Source organism: Antechinus flavipes, chromosome 2 (genome assembly GCF_016432865.1).
Source record: "Antechinus flavipes isolate AdamAnt ecotype Samford, QLD, Australia chromosome 2, AdamAnt_v2, whole genome shotgun sequence".
Classification (NCBI taxonomy): domain Eukaryota; kingdom Metazoa; phylum Chordata; class Mammalia; order Dasyuromorphia; family Dasyuridae; genus Antechinus; species Antechinus flavipes.
The window spans coordinates 432,051,164-432,067,052 of record NC_067399.1 but is presented as its reverse complement, the minus strand read 5'-3'; the positions used below and the strand labels follow the sequence as shown (position 1 = coordinate 432,067,052).

Below are 15,889 nucleotides of genomic sequence, written 5' to 3'. Positions count from 1 at the left end.
CGTTGTCGAAGTGTATAATGATCTCCTGGTTCTGCTCATCTCACTTAGCATCAGTCCATGTAGGTCTCTCCAAGCCTCTCTGTATTCATCCTGCTGGTCATTCCTTACAGAGCAATAATATTCCATAACATTCATATACCACAATTTACCCAGCCATTCTCCAATTGATGGGCATCCATTCATTTTCCAGTTTCTAGCCACTACAAACAGGGCTGCTACAAACATTTTGGCACATACAGGTCCGAGTTGAAGGGAATGTTAAAAATATCCAGTATAACTTCTTCATTTTATAAATCAAAATAAAAATCAAGTCCCAGATTAAGGGATGGGAATTTCCTAAGATTACACTGGATATCTGCAGAGCTGGGATTAGAAAGAAGATCTTATTTCTCGACGAATGTTCTTACTATTAAACCACACAACTTTCATGAAGCTCACAAAATAGTAACCTGAGACACATACTTTAATAACTACAAAACAAAGTATACTGTTATATAAATAAATTAACATTGATTTCTCACTTCAGATCTAGTTCAAAAAAGATTGTATGCCACTGAAGCAGAAGGGGAATGTCATGCAAGAAGCACTTGAATTGGTTAGAAGACCAAGGCTCATGTGCCTAAATCTATTACTTATTGCAGTACAACCATGGGCATGCCATTTAATGCCTATGGGAATCGATTTCTTCATCTCTAAAACGAGAAAGTTGAACCATGTGACTTGTATGCTCCCAGGTCTAGATCATGTGATTACAATGGAAGTCTGGCCCCAAACCCAATCTGTAGATTTCTTACCTTTTGGAATACTGATGACTGTAGTGCCCTGGAAACTTCTGCAACTAAAGGACAAAAGCAGTTAAAGAACTTAATCTTTCACAGGAAGTCATGTCACAGGTTAGTAGAATAATACAACGTCTTCTCATTGCTCAGTAGTGCTTTTACCTATATGGGATTTGGGGGCCTGAATATAGGAAGAGTCCATAGATTTATAGCAAGGATTATACAATGTACTCAGAGCAAAGAACTAGAGAATGGTGCAGTCACCAGGCAGAATTTTGCAAGATTTTAATAAGGATAAAAGATTGACTATTTAATGCTTTCCTCCTTCTCAGGCAAATCTAGATCAACCCACCTATTTTTTTCTCTCCACAAAGTACTTTTATTTTGGAAGATTCATAGATTAAAACCAAAAATTTTAAGTTCACCCTCCTTACCTCCTACTGATGAATATACTTCCAATTTCATTATTTCCATCTAATATATTAGTATCCATTCAGTCTGCTTTGTTAATAATCTTAGCACACTCTGGACTCTCCCTTCTCCTTACTGCTCATTAAATCAATTACCAAATTCTATTGTAATTTCTGTAATGTCTTTTGCAATTGTTCCCTTCACTCTATTCCCACTGCCTCCACCTTAATGCAATTGTTCATATGAACTGGTTCAGGAGGTGACTAACAAGTCTTTCTGCCTTAGACATTTCTCCTTATAAATTAATTCTTCACTGCCAGGAATATTATTTTTCTTGGAGCTGGACAACCAATGCCTCTTCTCAAACACATGTAATGGTGACCTCTTTCCTACTAAACAAAAATGCAAATTCTTTGCCTGCTATTCAAAGTCTGTCACAATATATAATATTCAATTTTTTCCATCTTTTTATTACATTACTCCCAGTATATGCTCTATTTTTCAGTCAAACTACCTTGTATTCTGTGTCTTTAAAATATGACTCATTCTCATATAGGAGTGCCTTCCTTTATGGCATTCCACATGATCTTCTTTTATACTTTTAACCAATTACATTTCTACTTAGCCTTTAAAGTCCAACTTAAATTACCAACACTTTCTTCATGGCTTTGCTAATTCTCCTATAGATATCTTATAGATAATTTCCTTAATGATCCGATAGAAAATGTCTGAATTTTTTAAATTTATTTTGTGTTTAGAGGATATTTGTGTTAGAGGATATCTTGAAGTCAAGAAGATCTCATTTTCTCCATCTGTTGGAATAATGCCTCATTTCCTTCAAAGCTCAGTTCAAAAATTGCCTCCTATGCAAGGCCTTTCCTGATGCTCACAAATTCTGGAACTACCTTCCTAAAATGGTCTTATATTTTTTAGATTGTCTCACTCAAACCAGGAAAATTATCTGATGATTTTTCAATCTCCAATCCTCTTTCCCTAGTTGAACATAAGGGTTCCTTGGTGCCAAGGACAATTTCATATTTGTCATTATATTCCTAGGGGTTAGCATACCCCTGATACATAAAGGTATATGCCTGTCTTTGAGGCATACTGGTTGTGTGCCTCAGTTATCCCTCTAAGACTATGGAATTGAAATGAGTTGCATATGTGTTTCATTGGAGGGAGTTTATATATATAAATCAAGGAAAATATAATAGGTGACATTGATTTAGTGCTCAGTATATGTCAGGCATTGGTCTAAGTGCTTTACAATTAAAATCACATTTGATCCCCATGACATTACTGGGGGTTACATGCTGTTTCCCCATTTTATAGATTAGAAAGTCAAGTAGACAGGTGTTATGGGCCAGAACTCTGAACTTGAAACAAAGGGTTCTTACAAGGTACTAAGTCAGTGGAATTGATAGAGACAATAGTTATCTAATTTAGCATAGTTCAGTATGATTGATTTAATCCTACAAGGAGATGTTATGGGCCAGAGCTTGAAATAAGGTACTAAGTGGAATTGAGGAGACAATGGTTAAATCTAGTTTAGCATTGATTTAATCCTACAACAAATAATGGTTTCCTAGTGATATAATCATTGGCTTATACTGTGTGGGGCATATAAACTAAAAGCTCTCAGGACCAGAAAGGACAAGTGCACTAGAAGCTCTTGAAGGCAGAGACAGATTCATTCCATCGTCCACCTTTGTTGTGGCTGGAGGCTGAAGCACAAACTCTTGGATTCTGAGAGATTCAGAGGGCAGAGAAGGAGACAGAAATTCAAGCTCTCCAAACCAAGGAGAGAGATAGGCCTCTAAGAAGGCTAACCGGGCCCCAGGAAAGAAGACAAGACTTTGAAAGAGATAATAAAGGATTTGGACTTTAACACCTGGTTACTCATGTGGTGATTACTGAACTGAAACGAAGGCTACCTCTAGAAACCCCAAGAAAACTTCAACAGAGAACATTACATTTTAGAGAGAATATTCAAACAGGACTGAAAATGATATGACAAGGTCATCACTGTGTGATGGCAAATCTGGAGCCAACTTTGAACTCATCTTTTTTTGGCTATAGGACTAGATATTTATACACTGCATAACCCAGCTGTGAAATTACTTTACTGAATTAGAAATAAAGCATTTATGATGTATTATTCTATATTAATGGTTATCTAACTTTTCACTAAACCATAAACTACATGAAAGCAAGGAGCAAGGCTTATGTAAAACTCTTTTTTGTCACCTTCAAAGTACTAATTACTCTCTAGAAGAGATGCTTAATAAAGGTTGGATGAAATTCAGTTGCTGACAGCACAATAACTTAGTATGGAGTTTAATCAGGAAATACACATTATAATGAGCATCATAACAATTTTTTTTTCCTAATGGATGCTCAAGGATCCTAACACTCACTGGAAACAGCCCAGACCAGGCAATGAAATGTAGAATTTTCTTCCTATAGGCTCTAGCAAATCAAAGATTCCTCACCTGTGGCTAAGAACATGCTCATCTGAGAAACCAGACAATTCCAAGATGAAGAGGACCAACAGAGTCTTGGTTGACAACAGGGAGAGAAGATCATGTTTTTTTTCAGAACATCCTGCTTCTATGCAAGTTCCCTTCCTACCTCTACTCCCAAGCTCTCCTCACATTGATGCTAAAATGATGAACATTGTCTCTCAGATCATGAAATGCCTTTTATTAATCTGTGGACATGGCATATTAAATACATGAAACTGAATGCTATAACAATTTGTACAGAATAATTTGTTCTTACACAAAGCCAATGAAGGGAATTTAATGACGCAACTAATGAATAGTGAGCCCATTTCTGAACTCCATTAAAAAATATAATCAATTAAAAAGGTGTTACAAATGAATTTCAAATAGAAGGGAATTTCAAAATTTAAAGGAGAGACATCACATGTTGACAGCCTACTGGTCAAGATCCAGTGTGGCCATGACTGTAATACCTTAATTTCTATATGTTTTCAGTGTCTGTTGTACAACTATCACTTGCAAACTGAATCCATATTTCCAGGGAGTACTGAGAAATGTCCTTTTGGAGAGGTTGTTCAAGAAAAATGGAGTACTCATCTTCTTAGGCTCCATTGGCATCTTTTTCCCTCATCAGAGGAAGAATACTACCTAATTGGTCAAAAGATTTAATTTTAGGAAATCAGGACTAAAATCACAAAGCAAATGTGGGCTATGAGAAAGCCACAGGAATTTATCTCCACTATGCTTAATTTAGAATTGAGAATGAAGGGTTAAAACCTCTGCTCTCCTCTGCCTTCATCAGAGCACTTTTGAGATATTACATTTAATTTGAGGAAAGCCTTTACTAAAGTGACAAATATCTAAAAGAAAACTAGAATAAAGAGACTGGAGGTCATGTCATATGAACGTTGAGAGTCGTCATAATCTCATCAAAATGTTTAAAGGGCTATGATGAGAAAAAGGAATTCACTCTGTTATAATGTCTCTGTGTTCTAATGTTCTCTGTATTCTAATGTTTTTAATGTTCTGCTGTCTAATGTCTCCAAAAAGCAAAATTGGAATCAATCAGTAAAAATTTCTAAGCAGAATTTGCTACCATATTCAAGAACTTCCCCCAAAAATATACTCTACAAATAAAATAGACTATCTTATGATCCTTGTGAATGGAGATATTTATGAAAAATGAGAGGTACTATTTCTTCATGCTGTATTATAAGGGACACTCACTTTGACCAGAGGATTTGAATATACAAATGTTCAGGTCACTTCTACTCCTGAATCTCTGACTCTTTTGCTCTCTATCTTACTTTATGAATTAGAGTGTTTTTCTTTTCCATTGATATGAGAGGTTCTTAAAATTTTTTAAATGGAAGAATGCCCTGGTCATGGTAATCAAAGAAAATGTTCTAACTTTATGTTATTTACTTCTAAGAGTTTTTTTTTTTGTTTTATCAAAAATGTTGTAAAAATGAAAGCTAAAAAGTTTCTTGTATCTGGGGAAAAATAAAATGTGATAATAAATATATATGTACTATACAAAATAATATATATATAATAAAAATAAATATATTAATACACGTATATATATGTATATATATTAACATATGTATATATGTGAGGATTATCATTATAATAATCATAGAATCAAATGTTTAGAACTGCATGGACAAAGGATTGAAACATGCTATACTCCAAGGACCTCTGTCCACTGGAATCCTGTTTCCAGTATCCTCTTATCTCTACCTTAACCTATTTCCTTAACTGTACTTTAACCTTACTTCCAAACCCCATAATAAACCTCTTTTATCAATCTAAAAAAAAAAAAAAAAAGAACTGCATGGAACTTTAGAAATCATAGATTCTAATCCCATTTTACAGAAGAGAAAACTGAGGCTCACTGTTATTAAATTATGTTCCCAGAGTGATACAACTACCTGGCTGACATAGTTTTTGAAGCAGGTTTCTGAACTGAAAATCATACCATCTATTCATTATAGCATACTGCCACATTTTTATGGAAATACCATTTGCAATATACAATAACATTGTAAGATAAGGTATGATCAATATATTGTTCCTTTGATGGGAATAATATTGGAAACTGAGCTTCAGGTTGAAAGGGGAGACTTTCCCAAGATCACCTGGAATATAAATGGAAGAAGTAGAATTTGTAAACAGAAGGGCTAAAATTTTCAGATCAAAAAACCCAGCAAGAAATCATTTTAGTAAAGTAAATTCTTATTTCCCTAAAGAAAATATTGACTTACATAAACAAGCCAATCATTCTTGCAGCCCCAGAATTAGGAGGTACCTGTCAGCACTGCATTAGGCTGAATTTTGTAGCCAACTGGAAATACCAGATAATATTTATTACAGAGCACAAAAATTCTGGGCTTGAGGCCCAGAAACAATATAGGTTACTTGCTGGATAGGCAAGACCAGAAAGTTTACTAGTCTGAGAATTCAGAGACCTCAGATGTGTACCTGACTCAAATACAAATTTGTAATGTGACCTACAACAAGGCATCTTCCCTCTCCAAATGCCAGTTTCCTCTTCTCTAAATTCAAGGATTTGGCCTCTTTTCAAAATATCCTTAAAGGTGAGGGCCTGAGTGTGCGATTTCAGACATGTTCATGCAGCATAGTGAAAGCTGATGCCACAGTGGTAATGTCTGCATGGAAATCAATTTGTAAGTTGACAAACCTATTTTGAGCAATTTTAAATGACTTCTTTTTCACCTCACTGAAATGCCTTTATGGTAGGTAGTTGCCTTGAGCTATCATTATTGCTTTTCCTTGTCAGTATTTTAGATATGTCAATATTCATCATGAAAACTTATACATGTCAAGAACTATTTTTGCATCAACTTGGGGTACACTCTCTACCAAAAGAGTCCCAGGCCCATTGACATCTTACAAGACAACCCATATTCATCATTTATTAAGCATGTTTTAGTCACTAGAGATACAAATAGAAAAGAAAAACAACCACATAATGGAAGGGGTTTATATTCCACTTGAGGAATGACACTAAGAATTGAACACAGGATTCCAAATGTGATATGATAATGACAGAAGACACAAGGATTACCACATGTTTGCCCCCTTTGTGGATTTTTTTATGTCTAGTAGTGTAGATCGGGATGCTGATAATTCCTTTGGCTGCAACATAACATTGTTACCTCATATGGAACTTATTTCCCAGTGAAATTAGCATATTTTTTCACATAAACTCTTTAGTTACATTTCCCAAAATTCTAGTTGGGCAATTGATCTTTAGAAATTTTATGTAGAATCTACATCAATTCCAATAAATGCACACATTAATTTGTTGAGATTGAAGGAAATTTGACACTATTATCCAATTTAATAACTTATTTTCTGCCTCACAAGCTTTACTATTTGTAGATTTATTATCATCATTTCAGCCTTCATCCAATGCACTAATTAAAGTGTTGAACATGCTTAAAGAGATAATTCCTTAGATTTACCTTTTTATAAATCTCCTTTGGGGTTTACAAGGATTGAATTCTTTTCATTCAATCATTCAAGCCAGGCTTTCCCCAACAAATTCTATAACAGTATAATCTTCATCTACAAAGATATCCCATCTACAAAGATAACGAGACAGTTTAATAACTGCTTTGCTAAATTACAATTTTACTTTTCTTAACTTTATGAATATCTTGAAAGTTAGATCCAATTTATTTTTCTTGTCTCAAAAAATTCCTTCTTCCATTCCAGTTTTTCTCTTTGATTCCCTCTTTTCTTTCTCTTAGAGTCCTCCTCCTCTTACTGTTCATATCCTCATTCTTTACTTAATAAATCTTCTCTAGAAGGGGCAAGCTGGAGAGATACTAAGAAGTGGATATCAAATGAATACTTAATCTCTAGAAGTTCATATTTCCTTTTCTAGGTGAACTTTTTGCAAGTTGGTAGATGGTAGGTCAACATCATTTTGAACTACGCTACCTTCTGTGCACACTGAAGTTGACTCTTAACTATATGCTATGTTCTAGAAAAGCAGTGTAATATACTAGAAAGATATCAGGATAGATGACCTGGGAGGAATACAGGTCCTATCACTTCCTAGATAAGAGGTAATCACGGAACATCTATGAACCTCTCCTCATCTGTTAAATGGGGCCAATAATATCCCTTCCACTTTCCTGGATATAGTGAGAAACAACATTTATCACTGGAGTTAGAGAGGACCATGGAATTTACACATTGAATGAATCCATTAATGAAAAAATTTAGGCCTAAAGAGGAAACAGGGTCACAATTAGCAATTCTGATAGCTGACATTTCAAATCTAGTATTCCTAAATTCAGATGTAAGGCTCTATCCACCACACTAAGAGTTTTGCAAAATGCCAGGCATTAAAGAAATGTCTCTATTATTAATGTATCATGAATTAAAATCAGCTGTGAATATTAAGCCAACCTCTGAGTCAGCAAGATTTGGATCCAAGTCTTACCTCTAACATCTACTGATTATATAACTCTGGGTAAATCTCTTAATCTCTGGTGGCTCTGACCATTTCTCTGAATTTAACCTGCAGAAAAGTTATTAGTCTGCCTTGGTAGAGAAAGTTTCACTGGAGAACTTTGTGGAGGAACTCCTTGGAATTTCCTATTCAATGAAATCAAAAGTTCCACATGAAAAAAAAAAAAAGGGGAAATTATGGGAAGTGTTGCATGACATGATGTCCACTCTCAGAAGCAACAATGAATTACTTGTCACATCTAGTAAAGTCAATAACCCAGTTGTTTGACTGGTTAGACTTAATAATTAGGTGTCAGGAGGTCCCCCACCCAGGGTGTGCCAATAGCTTGTGAATAATGTCTTTATAAGATGACAATAAATAGGTGGAGAATATCTCTGTGAGCATATAAATGTGATCCCCACTTTGGGACTACACTATTCTCTGTGGAGAAGTCCTGTGTCAGTGATTACAACTTTCCCAATTTGACCATGAAGATCAGTGGAAGCTTCCTACTGCTGTTTGCCCTGGCCCCTCTCTGCCTATCCGCCGGTGAGTAAAATAGTATTCCTTCTCTATAAGTGTCCTAACCCTAAAGTTTCCTGACTATTCTCAAAAGGATGAGTTTTCCTGACAGGGACAGAGAGTGGAAGGATTTTCCATAAAAACAAATAGAATCCTGAGCTGAAAACCAGCAAACCTAGGAACTCCCTTTCACTGAAGTTGTTTCCCAGGCTATAAAATGAGGATAATGACATTTGTCCTGCCTTTTTCATTGTATTGTTTTGAGCATCAGATTTAAAAATATGTAGAAAGTGATGATAAAGGGTAACACAGATATCACTTATTATTATTACTCCTAGCATTAAATGGTTATGTTGATTTTGAGATACAATATAGCACTGTGTAGAAAATCTTTGCCTACAAGTCAAGAAACCTGAGTTCTGAAGGTTGGAACTCTGACACTGATTTGTTACATGACTTTGAATATATTAATTCACTTTTTAGGACCCTGGTTTTAACATTTATGGAAAGAGTTTTTTCCCCAAGTTTCCCTTTAGCTCTAACATCCAATTCATCTTAAAAAATGAAATTATATTAAATAAACATTAATTTTTCCTCCAAGTTAAAATATCTGGGTCTTTATTTCTAGGTAGGTAACTAGATGGTACAGTGGATAGTTTCCTGGAGCTGGATAAAGATCTGAGTTCGAATGTGACATCAGACCTAGCACTGTATGATTCTGGGCAATGTACTTTAATTCTGTTTGCCTCAGTTTCTTCAACAGGAAAGTGAAGCTAATAACAGCTGAGCATTTATATCACAGGATTGTTTTGAGGAACAAATGAGACAATTTTTCACATAGTAGGTGCTATATAATAGATTTATTTCCTTCTCTTTCCCTTGAAGTTTTCAAAGAGATTTTCTAAAATGCTTATAAAGTAAAAGATGCAAGTAGTTCCATTTTACAGGTGAGCAAATAGAAGCTTAGAGGCAAAGTTATTAAGTGATTTACCCAATTGCCTAGAAGTAGATGGGTAGTTCAGTAGACAGAGCCCTATGCCTGGACTTAGAAAGATCCAAATTTAAGTACAATCTGAGACATTACTAGCTGTTTGTCTCTGGCCAAAACATAATCTCTACCTCAATCTGCCTTAGTCTCTTCAACCTATAAAAATGGGAAAATATTAGACAAGGTTATTGCAAAAATTAAACAATATTTCCAAAGGCTTATAACAATGTCTAATATATAATATACACTCAAAAATTGATTGTTTCTTTCTTTCCACCCTCCCAGTGTTATAGAGCTAATAAGTGTGAAAACTAAGTCCCTCGCCCAGGACGCTTTACTCTGACTTGACTGACTGAAAAAAGAAAAGCTTGCTGACTGATCTGGCTTGAAGAAGAGTGGTACAGGCCACCAGTCTCACCCTAAATTGTAGGCCACCAAAGATAGTGCAGAGCATAATTCAGCCTTAGTCACTGACTTGAGGGAGGAGGACAAAATGTTCACTCAACTGAATTTCTATCTCTATTTCTGTTTCAGTAGTTCCTGTTCAGGATTTAGGGAAGGTAAGCAGATTGTTTTTATTTCCTTCTTATTTTTCTTCATTATCTATTCATTGGGCAAGCATTTGATCAAAAAGATCTCTAAAAAAGGGATAGTCTCATTACACTGGATTTGAAGTCAGAGGATATTAGTTTGAGTTCTAGGTCCAACATTAGCTGTGTAACTTGTCATTCTCTAAGACTTAGTTTTCACTTTTGTAAAATGGGAACAATAATACTCATATTAGCGATCTCACAAAGCTGTCATATAGAAACTTCTCTGTAAAGTATAATTTGAATTATTGTTACGTGCAGTGATTTCAAATTAATAGAGCACTACCCTTGAGACTAGGAGATGTACATTCTAATTTTAGTTCTAATACCTACTACTTATGTGACTGAGAGGAAGTATTTTCCCTTGCTTGATAAATTTAGTTTCCTTGCTTGTAAAATGTCAAGATTGGATTTGATCACAAAGGTCATTATTATGAAAAGGAGAAATGAAAAGTGGAACTTGAACAGATGAGGTAACTTCCCTGCCTCACTATCCTTGAAGAAAAATTCATTGAGGAGTGAAACCTTCTCTTCCTGTTTACATAAATGACTCTTGGAAAGAACAGAAAACCTTTAGGTCAGATAGAAGAGTATTTTCAAGAATGGTCTTGTCAACTTCATCTTCACCTTTGGGTATCATTAAAGACAGGAGCTGGAGGCTCAGCTTCTGTCACTCAGAGACATATCTGCATTCATGGTCAATCTTTCCTCATGGAGGGAAAGGTGAAATGGATTCATAGAATATCAAAGGACACAGAAAGTTTAACTTGGAATGGATATTAAAGCATAGGACTTCAGACTTGTCAGGAGCCTGAGAAACAAAATATGATATGTCTAAATTGGAAGGGTCTTTAGAACTAAAAATGCTATTTATTCAAGCTGGAATAGACTTGGGAGATTAGAGGTAAGAAGAACTTACAAAGTAAGAAAGACAAAGTTGGAAAGAATCTCAGCAATCTCCCAACCACCCATTTTACAGCTGAAAAAACAAAAACAAAAACAAAAAAACCCTGATACCTAGAAAAGAATGCAATTTAACCAAAATTTTCCAGACTGGTGTCAGTTAAGATTTGGAAACACACTTTAAGCCAGGATTCTTTCCATGTACCACAATATCCTGTCTGCCTTATGATGTCAAAAATTTTAAATGTGTGTTTCTCTCTCTCTCTCTCTCTCTCTCTCTCTCTCTCTCTCTCTCTCTCTCTTCTCTCTCCCATATCCACAACTTTCACTCAATCACTCCTTTCTAGGAGGACTGCAACATTTATAAGAAGTTCCCAGTGTCAGCTATTCCCTGCCCTGTTACATATTTTCCCGTGTGTGGTTCTGACTACATGACTTATGGCAATGGATGTCATCTATGCATAGAGAACTTGTGAGTATGGAAACGGGATGAAGGAATGGCAGACACATATACATACATACACGCACACACACACACACATACACACACATATATAACTTCTTTTTCTGATTAAATTACTAGACTAGCCTTTCATGAAAATGAGAAAATATACATACATTTGATAAATTATTTCATAAAACAATTGCAGATAAGCTAAAGACATTTAGGTTACATGAGGATACAGTTTGGGCCATTAAATATCAAATTAAAGGCCTAAAGAATGATGGATAGATATCTGCACAGAGAGATCTCTAATAAAGGGCCTTCTAGCCCTCTCTCTTATCCTGTACAATTCAACATAATAAATAGTGATTTACCTAAAAGCAAACATTTCCAAGTAACACACAGCTTAAAAGAATAGCTAAACCAGTAAATAAAATTCAGACCCAAAGGGTCTCAAGAAGGGACTAAATAAAATATGATATTACCTCAGAAAGATAAAAATCAAGTCCTGCCCTTAGGGTTAAGAAAACAACTATACAAATATAAGATAAGGCATAAGCTGCTGTTAAGTACTTTGTTTGTTAAACCTAAGAATCATAGTAGACTATAAGCTTAACATGATTTCAGAATCAAAATATTTGTCCTATGCAGAAGAAAAATTTATTTTTCTGCTTAGTCCAAGAGAGCAAAACTAGAAGCAATGACTATAACAGCATTCTATATGTGGGTATGTGTGTGTAAGTATGTATATATGTGTGTGTGTATATATATATATATATACATATATATATGCACATGTGTGTTTGAATTGCTTATATATAAATATACACCCATATGTATTTGCATGCATATCTCTACTAACAACTGAATTGTTTTTAAATGGAAAGGCCTCTTGGAGGATAACATGTTCCTTCTCAGTGGAAGCATTCAAGTGAAAAAATGGATTGCTATTTCCCAACAATTCCTGTTCAGGTGTATTTATTTATAGGTTCATGTATATATTGTTTTAGATAGCTTCTGAAGTCCTTTCTGACTTTGTTATCATAATTACATGAGTAGTATTGATCTGGAAGTCAAAAGATCTGGTTTCTAGTTCTAACCTTGCTATTGTGTAATCTTAGATTCCCTTAGAATATCTGGGACTAAGGTTACCATTACTCCTGACATTGTGTCAATCTGTGACTCATAGTATTTGTTATTCTATCTCTGCCCTCAGGAAAACAAATGGAAAAGTGACTTATCTTCATGATGGAATTTGCTAACTCCCCCCTGAACCAGACTGTAGAAAACTGGTACTCCCTATCATCTTTGTCACCATCTGAACCACTCTGGTCCCTTGATGAAGCCTTTATGTATGTGGGTAGGCTAACAAATGTTCCAATCTAATTTCCACTGTCAGGGAACATATGTGGTATCCCTCTGGCCTTCCCGTGTCTGTAAAATACAATGTCTTCAGTTTTCCTTCTTAATAAAAATAGTATTACTGTTAGTTGGGATTCCATTGTGAAATCAGGTTCTCAGAATTAACATAAACATGCTTGGTCTGCCACCACAAAAAGTTAATGTTACTCAGTAAACTTTAAATTAGAAAAATGAATTTGAGTTCTGAACTTTCTAGTTTCTGACAAGATGAGCCTTTTGCCCCTGCCTATCTGAGCCTCGGTTTCTGTATTCATAGAATGGGAATAATGATATTAATACTACCTATCTGCTTGGAGTGTTAGGCAAAAATCATCTTGTAAGTCAAAGTGCTTTATAGAAAGGTGGGCTGTCACTATGTAAGCAGGAGAAATTAGGGCAGAATCACAAATGAAAGTAGACACAAAACATATTGTTATTATAATTTAGAAATAAAGGCTCAAGTTAATTAAATATCTGAGCAGAGACTTAACAACAAACTTTAAAGTGGAAGAAGATTGTAAAATGTTGCTTATTTCTGTTTTGTTTTTATGGCTTTTATCACATGCTTTTTATCATAGCCATTTCTATACACATCTAATCAGGACTTCACAACTTATTAGAAATCATCTATGTGCTTGGGGCTTTATCAATGGTATATTCATTCTGAAAGGTGCTACCAAATTGAAAGGTATCAAGCATTAATCCAGTTACAGAGTTCCTATCTATCATCTGAGGACTAGATTTTTTTAAGTCTGAAGAGTCTCATCAATGGAAGACTAAATTTCCGGGAATGTACAACAGTTCATACAGAACTATTAAATAAGTCACTGAAGGTTTTCAACTTGATTCATTGAGGAAACACCCATATTGATGAAATCATGCATCTTTAAAGTTTTGAAAAAAGGCTTCTGGGACCTTCCACAGCAAGCCAGACAAAACCTTGTCCATAATTCTTTAATATTTCACTGCCTCCTCTATCTCATTGGTGTTAGAACTCTCTCTGGAGGTGCAAATCACAATTCATTCATATTATAATCATCATTATTATTGTCATCATAACCATCAAAACTAAGCTAGCATTTATAAGGTTTGCAAAGCACTTTACATTTGATCTTCACAACAATTCTGAAATTTAGGTTCTATTTTCACCATCTCTACTTACAGAGAGAAAACTGAGCCTGAGAGGTCAAATGACTTGCAATTCAAATCACATAGTAACTAAGAACAGCAATCAAACTCAGCTCTTACATTCTTATTTGTATATTTTGTATTATTTGTATAAACAAAACAAAACAAAATGTTATTGAGGTATCTGATTTTCTATCTTTCTGCTTGGTATCTTTGCTTTACCCAAATTTTATAAATTATTTGAAATCCAAAGAGTAGTCAGTGTACTTCATAGGAATACTGCTATTATTCCTTATAATAATTTAGGATGAATTTATCTGTCCTAAACCATATCTGTTATAAAAAGTAGGACCATCTACTCGGGGCTTGATTTAATTAACACACTTCAATATGACAGTGAAATGGAGTACTGATCTTTTATTATCTACTACAATGCTTTATTATAAATATATACCAATATGATGTCAACATTACAAAAATATCTGTAATTTGAGCAATATAGATTACATGTATCTTGGATTCATATCATAAACTTTCCTTACCTCCATAAATGTTTTTAGGAATTACTGTGGCAAAAAATGTTTATTACCTATAATGCTAAGGAAGGATTGCTAATACTATTATTTGTTATGGTGAGAGATTAAAAAAAAAAAAAACTAGCCCAAAAGCATTAGGGATGAAATTAGGAATATGTCACACACACACACACTCACACACACAACACACACACACACACACACAAAATAAAAAATAACTGCAATTTCTATTTTCTCCAATGAAAACAGAGCTACCTTGGTTGAACTCAAACATCATAATCAACAATTTCATACATAAGTACTTTCTTTTATGCATGTATCATAAAAGTGTTCAAATGAATCAGTTGGATCATCCATTGTTGTCTTTAGGGATAAGACCAACTAAGAATGCTATTAGTTATATGAAACAGCTATTTACACAGTGGTTTTCAGATACAAAAGTGTCTTTCTATCCACTAAATGCCAAATTTGTGCTACATTTCTCAAGGTTAAAGAAACTTCGAAGAGATTTCTAAGAAGTTACCTTAGACTACTTTACATTATAAAGTAAGGAAAGAAGACAAAGATAAATTTTCTGCAATAAAAGCATGAAATTCAATAACATATATTTTCAAGGACACCAGAATGAGATGAAGATATGGCAAATATAATAAAGCTGAACCCATCTATAGGGGCCTTTCCAAGGAAAAATGTACCCAATACTCTTTTTAAAACTTTTGGGGACAACAAAGATAGCACTCAAGCAAAGAGTGGAGCCTTTCCAAGAGAATCAACTATGTGGCCGATTATTTTCATCCCCAGTTCTTCAGCTTGAATGACAAGAAGTATGACTTTTGCTTTGACTCTCCTATGCCCAAGGAGTGAGCTCTCTTGTATTTTCTTTCTACTGACCTCACAAAGAGTAGAGTCAACTGGGTCGCTTTATCCAGATACCCTTTAACAATTTTTTTTGCCCTTTTTTTCCTGATCTTAGGCAATATCAATGGATACGTACTAAAGACTTTAGAATTCCAAAGGTCATCTAGAGCAACTATTCTTCCTGTATTGGTTTCCTGTTGTGGAAGTAGAATATTATGATCGCATACTGATAGGCAATTGAAAATATAAGAAATAGGCATTAATGCTTAGCTGAATTGATTAGGCTCCTGGCATAGATTACCAGTCTGTTATTACTAATTTACCACTACTTCATA

At 34.7% G+C, this 15,889-nt stretch overlaps 1 protein-coding gene across 1 annotated transcript; it reads left to right on the top strand.

The window, feature by feature from the left end:
- Nucleotides 1–8,596: 8,596 nt before the first annotated feature.
- Nucleotides 8,597–13,120, top strand: SPINK7 (serine peptidase inhibitor Kazal type 7). Its single transcript, XM_051978967.1, has 4 exons — nucleotides 8,597–8,732; nucleotides 10,228–10,253; nucleotides 11,534–11,658; nucleotides 12,848–13,120. Exons 1-4 carry the CDS (start codon nucleotides 8,672–8,674, stop codon nucleotides 12,891–12,893), a joined length of 258 nt encoding a protein of 85 aa, XP_051834927.1. The 5' UTR covers nucleotides 8,597–8,671; the 3' UTR covers nucleotides 12,894–13,120.
- The last annotated feature ends 2,769 nt before the right edge of the window (nucleotides 13,121–15,889 follow it).